At 49.1% G+C, this 21450-nt stretch overlaps 1 protein-coding gene across 1 annotated transcript; it reads left to right on the top strand.

The window, feature by feature from the left end:
- The first annotated feature begins 5836 nt into the window (after positions 1-5836).
- LOC137320038 (tubulin alpha chain-like) lies at positions 5837-20508 on the top strand. Its single transcript, XM_067981851.1, has 5 exons — positions 5837-5935; positions 7405-7627; positions 11293-11441; positions 17325-18005; positions 20123-20508. Exons 1-5 carry the CDS (start codon positions 5933-5935, stop codon positions 20414-20416), a joined length of 1350 nt encoding a protein of 449 aa, XP_067837952.1. The 5' UTR covers positions 5837-5932; the 3' UTR covers positions 20417-20508.
- The last annotated feature ends 942 nt before the right edge of the window (positions 20509-21450 follow it).

Here is a 21450-nt window from a genome sequence, read left to right as displayed (position 1 = left end):
TAAAAGTGACATTAGGATAACAAAGAGGGAGACAATGTAAGCGAAGAGGGAGAAAAGGAAAACTAAGAGTGAGGATGAGGAAAGCTAAGAGGCAGATGAGGAAAGCTGAAAGTGATACGAGGAAAGCTAAGAGTGAGATAAGCAAATCTAAAGGTAGGATGAGGAAAGCCAAAGAGGGAGGATGAGGAAAGCCAAGAAATTACAGAGAGGTGCAAGAACCATAGAGTAGTGACAATGGGGGACTTCAACTATCCCAATATGGACTGGGATAGAAATCGTGTGAAGGACAAAGAAGGGGAGGAATTTTTGAAGTGTGTTCAGGAGAACTTTCTTGACCAGTATGTTTCTGGCCCAATGAGGAAGGAGGCATTGCTGGATCTGGTTCTGGGGAATGAGGTGGGTCGAGTGGAGCAAATGATGGTAGGGGAACATTTAGGGAACAGCGATCATAATATCATAAGGTTTAGATTAGTAATGGAAAAGGACAAGGAGCAATCTAGAGTAAAAATACTTAATTGGAGGAGGGCCAATTTCAGTGGATAGAGAACTGATCTGGCCCGGGTAAATTGGATTCAAAGATTGGCAGGCAAAACTGTAATCGAACAATGGACGGCCTTTAAAGAGGAGATGGTTCGGGTACAGTCCAGATACAGCCATAAAACTACCGGTTTGTCATAAAAACCCATCTGATTCGCTAATGTCCTTCAGGAAAGGAGACTTGCTGTCCTGACTCGGTCTGACCTATATGTGACTTCAGACCCACAGCAATGTGGTTGATTCTTAATCGCCCTCTGAAATGGCCGAGCAAGCCACTCAGTTGTACAATCTCGCTAAAAAAAGTCACAAAGAATAAAACCGAACGGACCACTTGGCACCGGACACGACAAAGGCAAACCAAGCCCAGTCGACCCTGCAAAGTCCTCACTAACACCTGGGAATATGTGCCAAATTGGGAGAGCTGTCCCACAGACTAGTCAAGCAACAGCCTGACAAAGCGATACTCAGAATCATACCTTTCAGCCAATGTCCCAGACTCTTCCATCACCATCCCTGGGTATGTCCTGTCCCACTGGCAGGACAGACCCACCAGAGGTGGCGGTACAGTGATATACAGTCAGGAGGGAGTGGCCCTGGGAGTCCTCAATATTGACTCTGGACTCCATGAAATCTCATGGCATCAGGTCAAACATGGGCAAGGAAACCTCCTGCTGATTACCACCTACTGCCCTCCTTCAGCTGATGAATCAGTCCTCCTCCATGTTGAGCACCACTTGGAGGAAGCACTGAGGGTAGCAAGGGAACAGAATGTACTCTGGGTGGGGGACTTCAACGTTCATCACCAAGAGGGGCTCGGAAGCACCAGTACTGACCGAGCTGGCCACGTCCTTTTTATTCGTTCATGGGATGTGGGCGTGGTTGGCAAGGCCAGCATTTATTGCCCACCCCTAATTGCCCTTGAGATGGTGGTGAGCCGCCTTCTTCAACCTTATGCAGTCCGTGTGGTGAAGGTTCTCCCACAGTGCTGTTAGGAAGGGAGTTCCAGGATTTTGACCCAGTGACGATGAAGGAATGATATACTTCCAAGTCGGGATGGTGTGTGACTTGGAGGGGAACGTGTAGGTGGTGTTGTTCCCATGTACCTGCTGCCCTTGTCCTTTCTAGGTGGTAGAGGTCGCGGGTTTGGGAGGTGCTGTCGAAGAAGCCTTGGCGAGTTGCTGCAGTGCATCCTGTGGATGGTACACACTGCAGCCACGGTGCGCCGGTGGTGAAGGGAGTGAATGTTTAGGGTGGTGAATGGGGTGCCAATCAAGCGGGCTGCTTTGTCCTCGATGGTGTTGAGCTTCTTGAGTGTTGTTGGAGCTGCACTCATACAGGCAAGTGGAGAGTATTCCAACACACTCCTGACCTGTGCCTTGTAGATGGTGAAAAGGCTTTGGGGAGTCAGGATGTGAGTCACTCACCGCAGAATACCCAGCCTCTGACGTGCTCTTATCGCCACAGTATTTATATGGCAGGTCCAGTTAAGTTTCTGGTCAATGGTGACCCCCAGGATGTTGATGGTGGGGGATTCGGCGATGGTAATGCCGTTGAATGTCATGGGGAGGTGGTTAGACTCTCTCTTGTTGGAGATGGTCATTGCCTGTTACTTGCCACTTATCAGCCCAAGCCTGGATGTTGTCCAGGTCTTGCTGCATGCAGGCACGGACTGCTTCATTATCTGAGGGGTAGCGAATGGAACTGAACACTGTGCAATCATCAGTGAACATCCCATTTCTGACCTTATGATGGAGGGAAGGTCATTGATGAAGCAGCTGAAGATGGTTGGGCCTAGGACACTGCCCTGAGGAACTCCTGCAGCAATGTCCTGGGGCTGAGATGATTAGCCTCCAACAACCACTACCATTTTCCTTTGTGCTAGGTATGACTCCAGCCGCTGGAGAGATTCCCCCTGATTCCCTTTGACTTCAATTTTACTCAGGCTCCCTGGTGCCACACTCGGTTAAATGCTGCCTTGATGTCAAGGGCAGTCCCTCTCACCTCACCTCTGGAATTCAGCTCTTTTGTCCATGTTTGGACCAAGGCTGGAATGAGGTCTGGAGCCGAGTGGTCCCTTCAGAACCCAAACTGAGCATCGGTTCGCTCACCACCTCTGCAGGCCCAGTCTGGCAGCTATGTCCTTCAGGACTCGGCCAGCTCGGTCAGTAGTGGTGCTACCGAGCCACTCTTGGTGATGGACATTTAAGTCCCCCATCCAGCGTACGTTCTGTGCCCTTGCGACCCTCAGTGCTTCCTCCAAGTGGTGCTCAACATGGAGGAGGACTGATTCATCAGCTGAGGGAGGGCGGTAGGTGGTAATCAGCAGGAGGTTTCCTTGCTCATGTTTGACCTGATGCCATAAGATTTCATGGTGTCCGAAGTCAATATTGAGGACTCCCAGGGCCACTCCCTCCTGACTGTTTATCACTGTACCGCCACCTCTGGTGAGTCTGTCCTGCCAGTGGGACAGGACATACCCAGGGATGGTGATGGAAGAGTCTGGGACGTTGGCTGTAAGGTATGATTCTGTGAGTATGGCTACGTCCTGAAGGACATAGCTGCCAGTCTGGGCCCGCAGCATATGGTGAGCGAACCAACACAAGGGACCTTGTCCTCAACAATCTACTTGTCGCAGATGCATCTGTCCATGACAGTATTGGTAGGAGTGACCAACGCACTGTCCTCGTGGAGACGAAGTCCCGCCTTCGCACTGAGGACACCATCCAACATGTGTGGCACTACCACCGTGCTAAATGGGATAGATTCAGAACAGATCTAGCAGCTCAAAACTGGGCATCCATGAGGCACTGTGGGCCATCAGCAGCAGAATTGTATTCCAGCACAATCTGTAACCTCATGGCCCGGCATATTCCTCACTCTACCATTACCAACAAGCCAGGCGATCAACCCTGGTTCAATGAGGAGTGTAGAAGAGCATGCCAGGAGCAGCACCAGGCGTACCTAAAAATGAGGTGCCAACCTGATGAACCTACGACACAGGACTACATGTATGCTAAACAGCGGATGCAACATGCTATAGACAGGGCTAAGTGATTCCACAACCAACGGATCAGTTCAAAGCTCTGCAGTCCTGCCACATCCAGTCGTGAATGGTGGTGGACAATTAAACAACTAACAGGAGGAGGAGGCTCTGTAAACATCCCCATCCTCAATAATGGCGGAATCCAGCACGTGAGTGCAAAAGGCAGGGCTGAAGCATTTGCAACCATCTTTAGCGAGAAGGGCCGAGTGGATGATCCATTTCTGCCACCTCCTAATATCCCCAACATCACAGAAGCCAGTCTTCAGCCAATTTGATTCACTCCACGTGATATCAAGAAACGGCTGAGTTCACTGGATAAAGCAAAGGCTATGGGCCCCGACAACATCCCGGCTGTAGTGCTGAAGACTTGTGCTCCAGAACTTTGCCCAGGTATGTCCTGTCCACAAAAAGCAGGACAAATCCAATCCGGCCAATTACCGCCCCATCAGTCTACTCTCAATCATCAGCAAAGTGATGGAAGATGTCGTCGACAGTGCTATCAAGTGGCACTTACTCACCAATAACCTGTTCACTGATGCTAAGTTTGGGTTCCGCCAGGACCACTTGGCTCCAGACCTCATTACAGCCTTGGTCCAAACATGGACAAAAAAGCTGAATTTCAGAGGTGAGGTGAGAGTGACTGCCCTTGATATCAAGGCAGCATTTGACCGAATGTGGCACCAAGGAGCCCTAGTAAAATTGAAGGCAATGGGAACCAGGGGGAAAACCTTCCTGTGGCTGGAGTCATACCTAGCACAAAGGAAGATGGTAGTGGTTGCTGGAGGCCAATCATCTCAGCCCTAGGACATTGCTGCAGGAGTTCCTCAGGGCAGTGTTCTAAGCCCAACCATCTTCAGCTGCTTCATCAATGACCTTCCCTCCATCATAAGGTCAGAAATGGGGATGTTTGTTGATGATTGCACAGTGTTCAGTTCCATTCGCAACCCCTCAGATAATGAAGCAGTCCATGCCTGCATGCAGCAAGACCTGGACAACATCCAGGCTTGGGCTGATAAATGGCAAGTAACATTTGCACCAGACAAGTGCCAGGCAATGACCATCTCCAACAAGAGAGAGTCTAACCACCTCCTCTTGACATTCAACGGCATTACCATCGCCGAATCCCCCACCATCAACATCCTGGCGGTCACCATTGACCAGAAACTTAATAGACCAGCCATATAAATACCGTGGCTACTAGAGCAGGTCAGAGGCTGGATATTCTGTGGTGAGTGACTCACCTCCTGACTCCCCAAAGCCTTTCCGCCATCTACAAGGCACAAGTCAGGAGTGTGATGGAATACTCTCCACTTGCCTGGATGAGTGCAGCTCCAACAACATTCAAGAAGCTCGACACCGTCCAGGACAAAGCAGCCCGCTTGATTCACACCCCATCCACCACCCTAAACATTCACTCCCTTCACCACCGGCGCACCGTGGCTGCAGTGTGTACCATCCACAGGATGCACTGCAGCAACTCGCCAAGGCTTCTTCGACAGCACCTCCCAAACCCGCGACCTCTACCACCGAGAAGGACAAGTGCAGCAGGCACTTGGGAACAACACCACCTGCACGTTCCCCTCCAAGTCACACACCATCCCGACTTGGAAATATATCGCCGTTCCTTCATCGTCGCTGGGGGTGGTGGAGGCAGATTGAATTATGGCCTTCGAAAGGGAACTGGATAAGTATTTGAAAGGAAAAAATGTGCCGGGCTACAGGGAAAGGGCGGGGGAGTGGGACTGGCTGGATGCTCTTGCAGAGAGCCGGCGCAGACTCGATGGGTTGAATGGCCTCCTTCCGTGCTGTAACCTTTCTATGATTCTCCTACAGCTGGGCACCCGCCCCGGCCACTGTGCAGCCTTTGGGGTCCTGGTGTATGGGCACCAAACCCAAGGAATTAAAGATTAATAAATAGTAAACTCACAGGGACATCAAACAAATATTACCCGCCGTTTGACTGACACTCGCTTCATCCAATGAAGAGCCAGTTTGCTGTCCAATCGGTGAGAGGGCGGGGCACCAAAAGACTGACATGTCGGGCGACCAATGGTGGGAGAGTGGGGGCGTGGTCATGGGACGAAACCTCCATGAATACGTCCAACCAGAGTTGGCAACCGAATGTGTCCGGCCCCGCCCCCGGGCCGCTCCTGACCAATGGTTGTCCTGGCGCTGGCCCCGCCCCCGGGCCGCTCCTGACCAATGGTTGTCCTGGCGCTGGCCCCGCCCCCGGGCCGCTCCCTATATAAGGCGGCGCGGGCCCCGCGCTCCCTATTGCTGAGTTGGCGCTGAGCCGGGTCGTGTTGAAGATTTGAGTCCGGCAGAGAATCAACCCCCGCCCGTCTGAGCAGAATGGTGAGTAGTGGGGCCGCGCGTCCACTGCCGTCCGGGGGGCCGGCTCAGGCCCAGCGCCGCCGGTAGCGCTGGGGCCCGAGCTCAGGAACTCAGTTGCGGCCTGGGTCACGGGCCTCGAGCCGATGCCTGATGGAGGAGACTCCCGCCACGGGATAGTGGTTGAGGCCCCCTGCACTGAGCCGTGGGGTGTGGGCGGGGTGTTGAGGCCCCCTGCACTGAGCTCTGGGGTGTGGGCGCCCTGCACTGAGCCCTGGGGTGGGGTGTGTGTGTTGGGGGGGGGGGGATGTGGGCGCCCCTGCACTGAGCCCATGGGTTGAGGCCCCCTGCCATGCTTCCTAAAGTGGAGTGAGACTCACCTGCGACAGCAGCCTGATGCTCTCTGCCTGGGCACCTAGCCTGGCCGCTGTGCCCTACGTACTGTTTGGGGGAATGAGCAAAGCGAAAGGGTTAACATTTTTTGTCTTCCTGGCCTGAATTGATCAGAGGGTGAGGCGAGCCCGTTTGACTGCTTCTTGCACCACCCTCCCAACCCGTGCAGAGACTCGCTGAACAACCGCAGAGCCCGTCGGATCTGAGCCAAGCCTGGGTTGTGAAGCTGGGTTATTTTCGAATGTCTGAAGTCCCTCCTCCCCAACCTGCTTTTTATCTCCACTGCCTCACGTTTCCTGTTCTGTTGCAAGCCTTAGCAAGTCAGCACAGGGAAGAGGTGCTGAGTCAAACTGCACCTGGCTCGATGAAGCCTTGTTGCGAGATCTTTTGCATCAGTGTTATGCCTGTGTCGTAGGAGCAGGCTGCAGTCAGCCTGGTCACATGTGCACGGCAAAACGCAGGCATAGAGCCTGTGGAATGAGATTCTGAGACTCTCTGCCTGGAGTTGCAGGATGTTTCCAGCTTTTGGTTTAATTGCTGCTACACGTTGATACATTTCAGCGAGCAGCAGTGGAGGCTGAAGTACTGCAGCAGAATGAGGGGGCAGGTTGCTGCTGGTGGGAATTTGCCCCCTGGCTGTGCTGTCAAGGGAGTGGCCGTGTTGCAGCAGCCCGTGTTCTGTGAATCTGCATCGTTGATATCTGCATCACTGCAGAGTTTCTGCTTGGCCTCAGTCAGGGCAGTTTGCAGGCTCTATACTGGCCAGTGGGCCTGGGCTTGGCTGGTCCTCTTCCACTGGTTTGTGACAGCAAAGGTCACCACTGCAGCCCTGGTTGTACATGTCGAGTCTGGGAGGGAGCGGGCGAGGCAGATTGGATCAGCTGCAGTGATGCTGCATCACTGGGGGCAGAATGAAATGGCCAGTGCCAGCCACAGGGGGCAGAGCCCACTTGGGTGCAGTTTTACTATGGTGCTTAAACGTCATTGGGTCTCGGCTGGGGAGGCTTGTGGGACGCTCCCTGTGCTGACTGGGGGGATGGGGGTAGAGTGGGCTGACGGTGGGTGTGGGGCCGCTGACTGTGCCCTGTTTGTTCTCCCAGAGAGAGTGTATCTCTATCCACGTGGGACAGGCTGGAGTGCAGATCGGCAATGCTTGCTGGGAGCTGTATTGCCTGGAGCACGGAATCCAGCCGGATGGGAACATGCCCAGCAGCAAGACCATCGGTGGGGGAGACGATTCCTTCAACACTTTCTTCAGTGAGACGGGGGCTGGAAAACATGTCCCCCGAGTGGTGTTTGTGGACCTGGAGCCCTCGGTGATCGGTAAGGGATTGAATCACCCTGTGATCAGAGTGTGGTACTGGGTTGTGTATAATCTCGGGATGTTCAGGGTTTATCTGGGTATGTTTCTGTGGATCTAACACTCTGGGGTAGGGAGTGTGCGGGGCAGCTTACCCCCTGTTAATGTCAGTGTGGAGTGCCCCCCCCTTTGCAGGAGACGCTGCTTCCAGTGGTCTGCAGGCGCCCTTTGATCTGATCAGGTGTCTGCTCCCAGTCGAGCCGGGTAAAGATTGTTTTGAGGCCTTCTGCCTACATAGTTAATAAAGGCCTTCGTCTCACCCTCAGACAGTGATATGTTGCTCCATTTGATTGCAGTGTTTTATTTTGAACGCTGCTGTATGTAGCTGCGGTTCCATCTGTCAATTAATGGGGTCGATGGGAGAATGAGTTAGCAATATACAGCGTACACTAGCAGTGTCTGACGGTCAGTCTCGATACATTAACGCTTTCAGACCCACGTATGCAGGCTCATCACGTTTTGTTTGAGATGCCTGTTATGGGTCAGCTCTCAGCATTTTAATAGTTACACCTTCAGCCAACCAACATAGATTTACAGGACCGGCCAAGCGAACATGCTAAATCCATTATTTTGTCCTTGGATGGAGCCTGGGACCGACGTATCAACAATTACAGCTTTACTCAACAGCTCAGTTACCACAACTAATACCTTCATGAGGTTACACATTGACGTTGTCAGTCCTTGGGCCGAGGTTGTTCATTGACAGGCCTTTGCAGGCATGCAGGTAGGTTTAATGTCACAGTATCACAGCTCTGGATTATGAAATTATGCTCAAAGGTCAAGGTTACAGCATATTTTAGTGAAGTTAGATTTACTACGACACACCAACAGCAGATTTACAACCCGGTCCTTCAAGCCAATGCTCTGCTTCCTTGTGTGTGGCTGTGACTTGTTAGCCTTGCCAGCCTGCACTGTACTCTACAGTAGCCCTGTGCTGTTAACCACTGACAATAGTTAGACACAACCTCTATCCCCCTTACTTTAGAAATCTTTGTTCTGATCCTCCCACTGCCCGCCCCCCCCCCCCTCTCTCCTGGTCAGTAGGGGAACAGTGTTGATCCCACTGAGATGGACCTGTTTTCCAGGGGTGAATCTGTGCCCAGTTATGAAGGGGTTAACTGAGTCCCTTCGAATGTGTTGGGGCTTTCTTGTATTATCTCTGGGCAAATCACACCTCCGAGCCTCTCCTGTCAGTCAGGGCTCAGCCCTTTGTCTCATTTCAAAGAGCATTTCTGTTTATCTCCTGGCCACGGTCCAAACAAGCATGTTCTACCCATCTGTCTTCGAGAATGATGGGGGAGGTTTAACTGGGCCTGGGCTGTTGACGGGAGAGTGACTGGCGCCATGTACTTATTTTGGGAGGGGGGAGGGTGTCAGAGGCTGGGACTGGTGCCCTGGAGAGTGGGGGTGTCTGAACATTATGGATCCTGTAATCTCGATTTGTTCCTGATATGAAAATGGTAGTCCCAGGCTGCCCCAGAACCACTGACAGTAGGTGGGACTGTTTATCCTCGGTGGAACATTGGCCTGTTCCATTCAGCTCCTTGACCCTGTTCCACCAGTCAGTGAGATCATGGCTGATCTGTATCCTAATTCCATTCACCCGCCTTGGCTCCATATCCCTTAATACCCTTGGCTCGCAAAAATCTATTGATTTCAGATTTAAAATTATTAATAAGCTAGCATCTACTGCTTTATGTCGGAGAGAATTCCACACTTCTACCACTGTTTGTGAAGAAGTGTTTCCTAACTTCTCTCCTGAATGGCCTGGCTCTGATTTTACAGTTATGTCCCTTTGTCCCAGACTCCCCCACCGGTGGGAAAAGTTTCTCTATCTACCCTATCAATTCTTTTCGAAATCTTAAAAACCTCAATCAAATCACCCCTTAACCTTCTATATTCCTGGGAATACAAGCCTAGTTTATGTAATCTGTCCTCCTAATCTAACACTTGGTGCCCTGGTAACATTCTGGTGAAACTGTGCTTCACTCCTTCCAAGGCCAATATATCTGGTGCCCAGAACTGTACATAGTACTCCAGATGTGGTCCAACCAGGGCATGGTATAGCTGTAGCAAAATTTCCTTGCCTTTATATTCTAGCCCTCTAGTTATAAAAGCTAGCATTCCATTAGCCTTTGATTATTTTTTTGCACCTGACGCCTACATTTAGTGATCTGTGTGCATGGACCCCCATATCTCTTTGAAAAGATAGGGATAGCAGAAGTCCAATTTTTTTTTTTAAATACTCGGTCCAAAATGGATGACCTCTCATTTTCCTGCGTTGAAATCCATTTGCCCACTCACTTAATCTATCAATGTCTTTGTAATTTTATGCTCCCATGTACACTACTTACTATGCCATCAATGTTTGTGTCATCAGCAAAATTGGATATATGGTTCTCATGTTATTTAAGTCAATATTAAGGGAGGCTGAGGCTGGTACTGTGCACGGGGGGAGAGGGGGTTTGAAGTCTGCCCTGGAACCACTGACAGTAGGTGGGGCTATTTATTCTAGGAGGTAGAGGAGTCTGAGGCTGCTGAAACTGGTTTCTCTAGGACTACATCCTGTAGAATTCATAAAGATGCAGTTCTCGAGATAAATACAGATGAGGACAACCATTGGGCCTATACTTGTTCATCCACCCAGAACTCTCCTCATTGCTGCTTCTGCCTGTTTGTGAAATGATTCCAGCGTTTTCTCCATCACTGACTGACAGCTCTTCACGACACAGTCTCCAGGGCTCAAATACCTCTCGTGTGTCAGTGACCAGAACTGGACACCATGCTCAGAAGCCTGTATTATTTGACCCTTTTTTTTTATTCATTCATGGGATGTGGGCGAGGCTGGCATTTATTGCCCATCCCTAATTGCCCTGGAGAAAGCGGTGGTGAGCCACCTTCTTGAACCGCTGCAGTCCGTGTGGTAAAGGTTCTCCCACAGTGCTGTTAGGGAGTTCCTTTATCATCGCTGGGTCAAAATCCTGGAACGGCAATATATTTCCAAGTCGGGATGGTGTGTGACTTGGAGGGGAACGTGCAGGTGGTGTTGTTCCCATGTGCCTGCTGCCCTTGTCCTAGGTGGTAGAGGTCGTGGGTTTGGGAGGTGCTGTCGAGGAAGCCTTGGCGAGTTGCTGCAGTGCATCCTGTGGATGGTGCACACTGCAGCCACAGTGCGCCGGTGGTGAAGGGAGTGAATGTTTAGGGTGGTGGATGGGGTGCCAATCAAGCGGGCTGCTTTATCTTGGATGGTGTCGAGCTTCTTGAGTGTTGTTGGAGCTGCATTCATCCAGGCAAGTGGAGAGTATTCCATCACACTCCTGACTTGTGCCTTGTAGATGGTGGAAAGGCTTTGGGGAGTCAGGAGGTGAGTCACTCGCCGCAGAATACCCAGCCTCTGACCTGCTCTTGCAGCCACAGTATTTATGGCTGGTCAGAAGCCTGTATTATTTGATCATGACTTGTATTCTGCTGTTTTGACTGTACTAACATCCTACTGACTTTGCATTGGGTCCTGAATGACTCTTTCCACTTCATCCATGTCTATTTCAACACCCTTCCTGGGGTCATGTTACTCATTTTTCCTTCCTATGCGCAGTTCTTTGACTGTCCTTTGTTGCCTCCTCTCTAGATGAGGTCAGGACTGGGATTTACCGGCAGCTTTTCCACCCAGAACAGCTGATCACAGGGAAGGAAGATGCTGCCAACAACTACGCCCGTGGGCATTACACTGTTGGGAAGGAGATCATCGACATGGTGCTAGAGCGTGTCAGGAAGTTGGTGAGGATTGCGAGCAGGCGGTACTAGGAATACTAAGTGAACTGGTCAGATACTTGTGTCCCCTTATGACTTTGAATGACCTGTATATTCCCTGTTCTTCCGAACATTCCATGAACAGCATTTGCCATCAGCCTGTGCCGCCGCCTTGTCACATTTTCATAATGTTCCTTCAATTCCTAGGTCCCAATCACTTGATTTGCTCTATGTATAAGAGCAGTCCCAGCACAGACCGCTGTGGAACACCAGACACAACATCTCTCCTGTCTCCTACAGTTATCATCTCTTCCACTGCCCTCACGTCTGATTGCCAGCGTGTGATCGGGTCCATTTTTTTGCTCTCGCTGTCCTTGAGTGAGGCGCCTGGTTTGTGTTGGATGCCTGTCTGTGCGCGCGGTTTGTGTTGGATGCCTGTCTGCGCGCGCGGTTTGTGTTGGATGCCTGTCTGCGCGCGCGGTTTGTGTTGGATGCCTGTCTGCGCGCGCGGTTTGTGTTGGATGCCTGTCTGCGCGCGCGGTTTGTGTTGGATGCCTGTCTGTGCGCGCGGTTTGTGTTGGATGCCTGTCTGTGCGCGCGGTTTGTGTTGGATGCCTGTCTGTGCGCGCGGTTTGTGTTGGATGCCTGTCTGTGCGCGCGGTTTGTGTTGGATGCCTGTCTGCGCGCGCGGTTTGTGTTGGATGCCTGTCTGCGCGCGCGGTTTGTGTTGGATGCCTGTCTGCGTGCCGCGCGGTTTGTGTTGGATGCCTGTCTGCGTGCCGCGCGGTTTGTGTTGGATGCCTGTCTGCGTGCCGCGCGGTTTGTGTTGGATGCCTGTCTGCGTGCCGCGCGGTTTGTGTTGGATGCCTGTCTGCGTGCCGCGCGGTTTGTGTTGGATGCCTGTCTGCGTGCCGCGCGGTTTGTGTTGGATGCCTGTCTGCGTGCCGCGCGGTTTGTGTTGGATGCCTGTCTGCGCGCGCGGTTTGTGTTGGATGCCTGTCTGCGCGCGCGGTTTGTGTTGGATGCCTGTCTGCGCGCGCGGTTTGTGTTGGATGCCTGTCTGCGCGCGCGGTTTGTGTTGGATGCCTGTCTGCGCGCGCGGTTTGTGTTGGATGCCTGTCTGCGCGCGCGGTTTGTGTTGGATGCCTGTCTGCGCGCGCGGTTTGTGTTGGATGCCTGTCTGCGCGCGCGGTTTGTGTTGGATGCCTGTCTGCGCGCGCGGTTTGTGTTGGAGGCCTGTCTGCGCGCGCGGCGCGGTTTGTGTTGGAGGCCTGTCTGCGCGCGCGGCGCGGTTTGTGTTGGAGGCCTGTCTGCGCGCGCGGCGCGGTTTGTGTTGGAGTAGTAGACATATATATCAGCAGACCCGTGCTACTGATCAGAGTCTGAGGATTCACTGTTCTCTAACAGTAGGGCTGTTTATACAGTCTGCAGGATAACATTGGGGCCACTGATTTACAGGAGCAAGTCAAATACCATTTAGAAGAACATAACATAAGAAATAGGAGCAGGAGTAGGCCAATCGGCCCCTCGAGCCTGCTCCGCCATTCAATAAGATCATGGCTGATCTGATCCTAACCTCAAATCTAAATTCATGTCCAATTTCCTTCCTGCTCCCTGTAACCCCTAATTCCCTTTACTTCTAGGAAACTGTCGATTTCTGTTTTAAATTTATTTAATGATGTAGCTTCCACAGCTTCTTGGGGCAGCAAATTCCACAGACCTACCACCCTCTGAGTGAAGAAGTTTCTCCTCATCTCAGTTTTGAAAGAGCAGCCCCTTATTCTAAGATTATGCCCCCTAGTTCTAGTTTCACCCATCTTTGGGAACATCCTTACTGCATCCACCCGATCAAGCCCCTTCACAATCTTATATGTTTCAATAAGATCGCCTCTCATTTTTCTGAACTCCAATGAGTAGAGTCCCAATCTACTCAACCTCTCCTCATATGTCCACCCCCTCATCCCCGGGATTAACCGAGTGAACCTTCTTTGTACTGCCTCGAGAGCAAGTATGTCTTTTCTTAAGTATGGACACCAAAACTGTATGCAGTATTCCAGGTGCGGTCTCACCAATACCTTATATAACTGCAGCAATACCTCCCTGTTTTTATATTCTATCCCCCTAGCAATAAAAGCCAACATTCCGTTGGCCTTCTTGATCACCTGCTGCACCTGCATACTAACTTTTTGATTTTCTTGCACGAGGACCCCCAGATCCCTTTGTACTGCAGTACTTCCCAGTTTCTCGCCATTAAGATAATAACTTGCTCTCTGATTTTTCCTGCCAAAGTGCATAACCTCACATTTTCCAATATTGTATTGCATCTGCCAAATCTCCGCCCACTCACCCAGCCTGTCTATATCCCCTTGTAGGTTTTTTATGTCCTCCTCACTCTCTACTTTCCCTCCCATCTTTGTATCATCTGCAAACTTTGATATGTTACACTCGGTCCCCTCCTCCAAATCGTTAATATAGATTGTAAAGAGTTGGGGACCCAGCACCGACCCCTGTGGAACACCACTGGCTACTGGTTGCCAGTCCGAGAATGAACCATTTATCCCAACTCTCTGCTTCCTGTTAGATAACCAATCCTCCACCCATGCCAGAATATTACCCCCAATCCAGTGATTCTTTATCTTGAGCAATAATCTTTTATGTGGCTCCTTTTTGAATGCCTTCTGGAAGTCTAAATACACTACGTCCACTGGTTCCCCTTTATCCACCCTGTACGTTATGTCCTCAAAGAACTCATTTAATAAATTATATTCTGGGATTTTTTTCCCATTGCTGTGGGAATTAATTCCATGGTTGTCCATACTCTATCTGGCTCTGCGCCAAGCTTTGAAGGCGTTGTATTGGGCTTGCTGGGGTTTTTGGCATCGCTGTCGTTGGTCATTTCCCTTTCACACATGGTCTCTTTTTAAAAAAAAATTCTACCTGATTTAAAGCTTGAAATTTATCCTCCCTTTTTTCCAAATAATTTTGAAAAATGACCTAACAGATTTTGAGGCAGAAGCTTTCCACCATTTTGATAAGCTAAATACCTAACTGGAAGAGAGCCAATTTCAGTGATTTGAGAAGGTATCGAGCACAGGTGGACTGGAAACAAAGACTGGCCAAGAAAACAGTAAATGAGCAATGGCAGGCCTTCAGGGTGGAGGTAGTTCAGGGACAAACTCAGCATGTTGATAAGACATCCAAAGCTCGAGCTTCCTGGATGACAATGGAAATAGAGGTTAAAATAAAACAGAAAAGGGAGGTTTATGACACGTCAGGTATTGAATACAGTCGAAAACCAGGCAGAATAAAGTGCAGGGGGAAATTGAAAAAGGATATAAGATGGGCAAAGAGAATGAGAATAGATCAGTGAGTAACATAAAAGGGAACCCAAAAATCTTTTATAAACATATAAAAAAGTAAAAGGATAAAGGAATGGTGGGGCCGATTTAAGGGCAAAGGCAGAGGGCATGACTGAGGTACTGAATGAGTACTTGGCATCTGTTTTCACGAGAGGATGAAGTTAATGTTGCAGTACAGTTGGGGGTGGGGAGGGGGAGTAGAGATATTGGATGGGATAAAAATAGATGGAAAGGAGGTGCTGAATAGGTTGGCATCACTCAGTTAACAAGTCGCCTGGTCCAGATGGGATGTATCCTAGGTTGCTGAGGGAAGCAAGGGTGGAGATAGTGGAAGCTCCGACCACAATCTTTCAATCCTCCTTGGATATGGGAGTGGTGCCAGAGGACTGGAGGATTGCAAATGTTACACCCCTATTCAAAAAAGGGGGAGAGATATAAACCTGGTAACTACAAGCCAGTCAGTCTAGTGGAAAAACTACTAGACCATTGTCAAAGACAAAATTAATTCTCACTTGGAGAAGCATGTGTTAATGAGGGACAGCCAGCACAGATTTGTTAAAGGCAAGGCAAATTGTGTCTGACTAACCTGATTGAAGTATCAGAGGGTTGATGTGTGTATATATATATATATACACATATTCATTTATTTTATCAAATGTCTTTTGAAAATATCACTTTTTTTATTCATTCATGGGATGTGGGTGTCGCTGGCAACACCAGCATTTATTGCCCATCCCTAATTGCCTGAGAAGGCAGTGGTGAGCTGCCGTCTTGTACAACTGAGTGGCTTGCTAGGCCATTTCAGAGGGTGATTAAGAATCAACCACATTGCTGTGGGTCTGGAGTCAGACCAGGTAAGGATGGCAGGTTTCCTTCCCTAAAGGACATTAGTGAACCAGATGGGTTTTTATGACAATCCGGTAGTTTCATGGCCACCATTACTGATACTAGTTTTTTTATTCCAGATTTTATTTAATTAATTGAATTTAAATTCCCCAGCTGCCATGGTGGGATTTAAACTCATGACTCTGGAAATAACCAACTTATTTGGAAAATAGAAGCACATGGGATTAAAGGGATGGTGGTAACTTGTGTATGTAATTGGCTATGGGATAGGAGGCAGAGACTAGTGAACGGATGTTTTTCTGACTGGTAAAGTATTCAGTGGGGTCCCCCAGGGATTGGTATTGGGAACATTGCTTTTCTTATATATAAATGACCTGGACATGGATATAGGGAGTACAATTTCAAAGTTTGAGGATGATACAAAACTTGGCAACGTAGTAAATATTGAGGAGGATAGTAGCAGACGTCAGGAGGACTTAGAAATGGGCAGGCACATGCAGTTTAATGTGGATAAATGTGACCTGATGCACTTTGGGAGGAACAACATGGAGAGACAGTATAATCTAAATAGTACTATTTGAGGGGGGGGGGGTGCAAGAGCAGAGGGGGCATATTCACAAATCTTTGAAGGTAGCAGGGCAAGTTGATAAGGTGATTAAGAAAGTGTATGGGATAATTGGCTTTGTAAACAATTGAATACAAAAACAAGGAAGTTATGGTAAACCTTTATAAATCACTGATTAGGTGGGAATACTGTGTATATTCTGGGCACCACACTTTAGGAAGGATGTCAAGGCTTTGGAGAGGGTACAGAGGAAGTTTACCAGGGATGAGGGACTTTAGTTATGTGGAGAGATTGGAGAAGCTGGGATTGTTCTCGTTAGAACAGAGAAGGTTAAGGGGAGATTTGATAGGTGTTCAAACTGGGTTTTGATGGAGTAAGTAGGGAGAAACTGTTTCCACTGGCAAATTGGTTGGTAACCAGAGGTCATAGAGGTAAAATAATTGGCAAAAGAACTAGGGGAAATGAGGAGAATTTTTTTCAGAGGGTTGTTAAGATCTGGAATGCATTACCTGAAAGGGCAGTGGAGGCAGATTCCGTAAGAACTTTCAAATGGCAATTGGATATGTACTTGAAGAGGATTAATTTGCATGGTTATGGGGGAAAACTTGAAGGTATGGGACTAAATTGGACAGGTTTTTCAAAGAGCAGGCATGATGGGCTGAATGGCAGCCTCCTGTACTGTAAGATTCTATGAAATGTTATGTCCTGGGAAGTTATGCATATTGCATATGCTCAGGCTGCAGGATCTGCCTTCAGCTCACTGAGTCTTGGGGCAAAAAATGTGCCCATCAAGCCCAGGCTTTTGGAACATGGATCTACAAATTTTAAAAAAATGAAGGAAGGCATTAAAAACACAACTTTTTAATTTTGTTGCAACCTTATTGACATTAGAAATTTCAATTGAGAAAAATTCAAAGCACTGTGAATAAGTTTGTTAACAAACTGAGACTCTGAAATGTTGACATGGGGTTTTGCTGTTATAAATGCTGACATGCAGGTTTCAGAAGCATGACACAGGAAGTGGGTGCTGTGGACAGGATGGAGGTGGGGGGAGATATCCTTTGTGTACTGGTGGGTGCAAGCTGAAATGCTGAATGTTCACACTGACTGAAAACCTCCTTCCTTCCCTTCTGTTCCCAGGCAGACCAATGCACGGGCCTCCAGGGTTTCCTGATATTCCACAGTTTTGGGGGAGGCACAGGCTCCGGCTTCACCTCCCTGTTGATGGAGCGTTTGTCTGTCGACTATGGGAAGAAATCCAAGCTGGAATTTGCTATTTACCCAGCGCCTCAGATCTCCACTGCTGTGGTCGAGCCGTACAACTCTATCCTCACCACTCACACTACCTTGGAGCACTCAGATTGTGCTTTCATGGTGGACAACGAGGCAATTTATGACATCTGCCGTCGAAACCTAGATATCGACCGTCCCTCGTACACCAACCTCAACCGTCTGATTGGCCAGATCGTGTCCTCAATCACTGCCTCGCTGCGCTTTGATGGGGCCTTGAACGTCGACCTGACAGAATTCCAGACTAACCTGGTCCCCTACCCTCGTATCCACTTCCCATTGGTCACGTACGCTCCCATCATCTCTGCTGAGAAGGCCTACCATGAGCAGCTGTCTGTGTTGGAGATCACCAACGCCTGCTTTGAGCCAGCCAACCAGATGGTGAAGTGCGACCCCCGCCACGGCAAGTACATGGCGTGTTGCATGCTGTACCGCGGAGACGTCGTGCCAAAGGATGTCAACGCAGCCATCGCCTCCATCAAGACCAAGCGCTCCATCCAGTTTGTGGACTGGTGTCCCACTGGATTTAAGGTGAGTGTCGACATTCAAGGGGTAAACCCCAGCTAATGGATTCCATTCTTGGTGCTCAGCAGTTTTCTCACTGAAGCTGAGTTAACTTGTAGCTGTAATTAGACCAGGAGTCGTGCTTATCAGTACAGTCTCCCTGATGACTCGGTCACTGACCCAAACAGGCCCGCAGGGCCCCAGGTGGTGCAATGTTACTGGACAATAATCCAGAGAATGTGAGTTCAAATCCCACATAGCAGTTTGAGAATTTGGAAATTGAAAAGCTGGTATCAATAAGTGACCATGAAACTGTTGGATTGTCTTAAACCCAACTGGTTCATGTCCTTTGGGGGTGTCCTAACCCAGTCTGGCCTATGTGAGTCCAGTCCCACACAGATTGACTCTTAACTGACCTCTGAAGTGAGCTAAGAAGTCACAAGGTCAGCTAGGGATGGGGAATAAATGCTGGCCTTGCCAGTAATGCCCTGGTTGGACCTGTGAGCTGACCTTCAGTACTCCTGGTTTAGCGAGTTGGGGCAGTTAGGGATCCTGCTCCTGTTATGTCACTTAAGACTAACAGGCAAACCTAACCTGATCTATTTCCAGGAGACTGGTCAAGAAGGTACGAGCCCATGGAATCCAGGGTGCCTTGGCACTTTGGATACAAAACTGGCTTAGTGGCAGAAGGCAGAGGGTGATGGTCGAAGGTTGTTTTTGTGACTGGAAGCCTGTGGCCAGTGGGGTACCACAGGGATCGGTGCTGGGTCCCTTGCTGTTTGTGGTCTACATTAATGACTTGGATATGAATGTAAAAGGTATGATCAGTAAGTTCGCTGATGATACAAAAATTGGTAGGGTGGTAAATAGCGAGGATAGCCTCAGTCTGCAGGACGATATAGATGGGTTGGTCAGATGGGCGGAACAGTGGCAAATGGAATTTAACCCGGAAAAGTGCGAGGTGATGCACTTTGGAGGGACTAACAAGGCAAGGGAATACACAATGAATGGGAGGACCCTAGGCAAGACAGAGGGTCAGAGGGATCTTGGTGTGCAAGTTCACAGATCCCTGAAGGCGGCGGAACAGGTAGATAAGGTGGTAAAGAAGGCATATGGGATACTTGCCTTTATTAGCCGAGGCATAGAATATAAGAGCAAGGAGGTTATGATGGAGCTGTATAAAACACTGGTTAGGCCACAGCTGGAGTAGTGTGTGCAGTTCTGGTCGCCACACTACAGGAAGGATGTGATCGCTTTGGAGAGGGTGCAGCGGAGATTCACCAGGATGTTACCAGGGCTGGAGCGCTTCAGCTATGAAGAGAGACTGGGAAGATTGGGTTTGTTTTCCTTGGAGCAGAGGAGGCTGAGGGGGGACATGATTGAGGTGTACAAAATTATGAGGGGCACAGATAGGATGGATTCTAAGGAGCTTTTTCCCTTCGTTGAGGGTTCTATAACAAGGGGACATAGATTCAAGGTAAAAGGCGGGAGGTTTAGAGGGGATTTGAGAAAGAACTTTTTCACCCAGAGGGTGGTTGGAGTCTGGAACTCACTGCCTGAAAGGGTTGTGGAGGCAGGAACCCTCACAACATTCAAGAAGCATTTGGATGAGCACTTGAAATGCCATAGCATACAAGGCTACGGACCAAATGCTGGAATATGGGATTAGAGTAGACAGGGCTGATGGCCGGCGCGACACGATGGGCCGAAGGGCCTCTATCCGTGCTGTATGACTCTATGAGATCTGTCTGGTTTCAAAGATGGCTGATGGGCAAGTTATCCCAGGGCAGTCTGTCTTATAATGGCTGGTTACTGGTTGCTCGCTCATTGAGTGTAAACTTTAAGTAAAAGTTGATATTCCCTTAATGATTGGGAAAGGCTGATCAGACTGTTACTCTTCATGCTTGGGTACTTTTATAAATTCAGTTTACTTGAGCTTTTCACTGCAATCAGCTAAATATCCTGGACTGCTGACGAGTGACAGCTTCACATTGATGTTGGGCTGGCTGGGTCTCCCTGACACTGATGGTGTTAATTTAGTACAGTAGTAGTTTCTGTAAAATGCACCAGTCCCTTCTGTTCTGAGTTACTAATGGATATTTCCATCAGTTTTATCTGACTCTTTCTTTCTCTCTGGTCCTCAGGTTGGCATCAATTACCAGCCTCCCACTGCGGTGCCTGGGGGGGACTTGGCCAAGGTCCAGCGTGCTGTCTGTATGCTGAGTAACACCACTGCCATTGCTGAGGCCTGGGCTCGCCTGGATCACAAATTTGACCTGATGTACGCCAAGCGCGCGTTTGTCCACTGGTACGTGGGCGAGGGGATGGAAGAGGGAGAGTTCTCTGAGGCACGGGAAGACCTGGCTGCTTTAGAGAAGGACTACGAAGAGGTGGGAGCAGATTCTCTGGAGGAGGAAGAGGATGGGGAGGAATACTGAAAGCTACGTTCCAGCAACAAATCAATAATCAATACATGTGCTGCATTACCTGTGCAATGTATAAACTGCAGTGAATAAACCCTGAGACTGACCTTGTTGTGTTTTAATGGGAGGGCTCTGGTTAATATCCTGCACATCCTGTATAAAGTGCTGTATTTTCTCCTCTGATGCCCATTATTTAAAGGGCCATTGGGGAGGATTTCCAGGAGTACCTGACCTGCTCTGGACTCAGCCCTAGTCTGGTCTGGGTTTCACTCCATCTGTAACTTCCACTGTTGTAGGTGGAATGTTTGGAGTTGCAATTGGTTCTGATTGGCTGCCTGCAAGCAGCTGGAGTAATTAACCAGCTCGGCTTGACTGAAAAATTTTCAGGACTAAATCAACATTTAAAGACCCTTGAAGAGATTTAGGGGGGAAAAGTGGAAACTTTTTTTAAAGAAATTACTGGATCTGTTCTGTTTTTTTTGCTCTGTCTGTCTCCCTCTCATTGAAAATCTGCTCAAATTTATCAACTAGATAGCATTAGAACCATTTTGAAAAAGAAAAGCTGCAATACAATTATGCATAAAGGCATAATTTGACTTTTCTACTGAGAAAAAGTTCATAGATACAGTACAGAAGGAGGCCATTGGGCCCCTTGTGCCTGTGCCAGCTCTTTGAAAGCTAGCCAATTAGTCCCATGGCAAATGGTATGTTAGAATTTATTGCAAGGAGGTGGGAGTATAAGAGTAAGGATTCCTTGCTGCAATTATATAGGGCTGTGGTGAGACCATACCCTGGAGTACTGTGTACAGTTTTGGTCTCCTTAAGGAAGGATATACTTGTCTTAGGGACAGTGCAACAAAGGTTCACTAGACTGATTCCTGGGATGAGAGGGTTTTCTAATGAGGAGAGATTGAATAGAATAGGCCTCTTTGGAGTTTAGAAGAATGAGGGGGTGAAACGTCTAAAATTCTAAGAGGGCTTGACAGGCCAGAGGCTGTTTCCCCTGGCTAGAGTTTTTAGAACTAGACGTCATAGTCTCAAGATAAGGG

Source organism: Heptranchias perlo, unplaced genomic scaffold (assembly GCF_035084215.1).
Source record: "Heptranchias perlo isolate sHepPer1 unplaced genomic scaffold, sHepPer1.hap1 HAP1_SCAFFOLD_968, whole genome shotgun sequence".
NCBI classification, from domain to species: Eukaryota; Metazoa; Chordata; class Chondrichthyes; order Hexanchiformes; family Hexanchidae; genus Heptranchias; species Heptranchias perlo.
Note: the sequence above shows the minus strand (reverse complement) of the source record. Positions and strands in the feature narration are given on the sequence as shown.

Coding starts and splice junctions, on each gene's coding strand:
- LOC137320038 (XM_067981851.1), top strand. Junction 11,442..17,324: donor TAGAGCGTGTCAGGAAGTTG/GTGAGGATTGCG, acceptor TTCTGTTCCCAG/GCAGACCAATGCACGGGCCT. Junction 18,006..20,122: donor GGTGTCCCACTGGATTTAAG/GTGAGTGTCGAC, acceptor TCTGGTCCTCAG/GTTGGCATCAATTACCAGCC.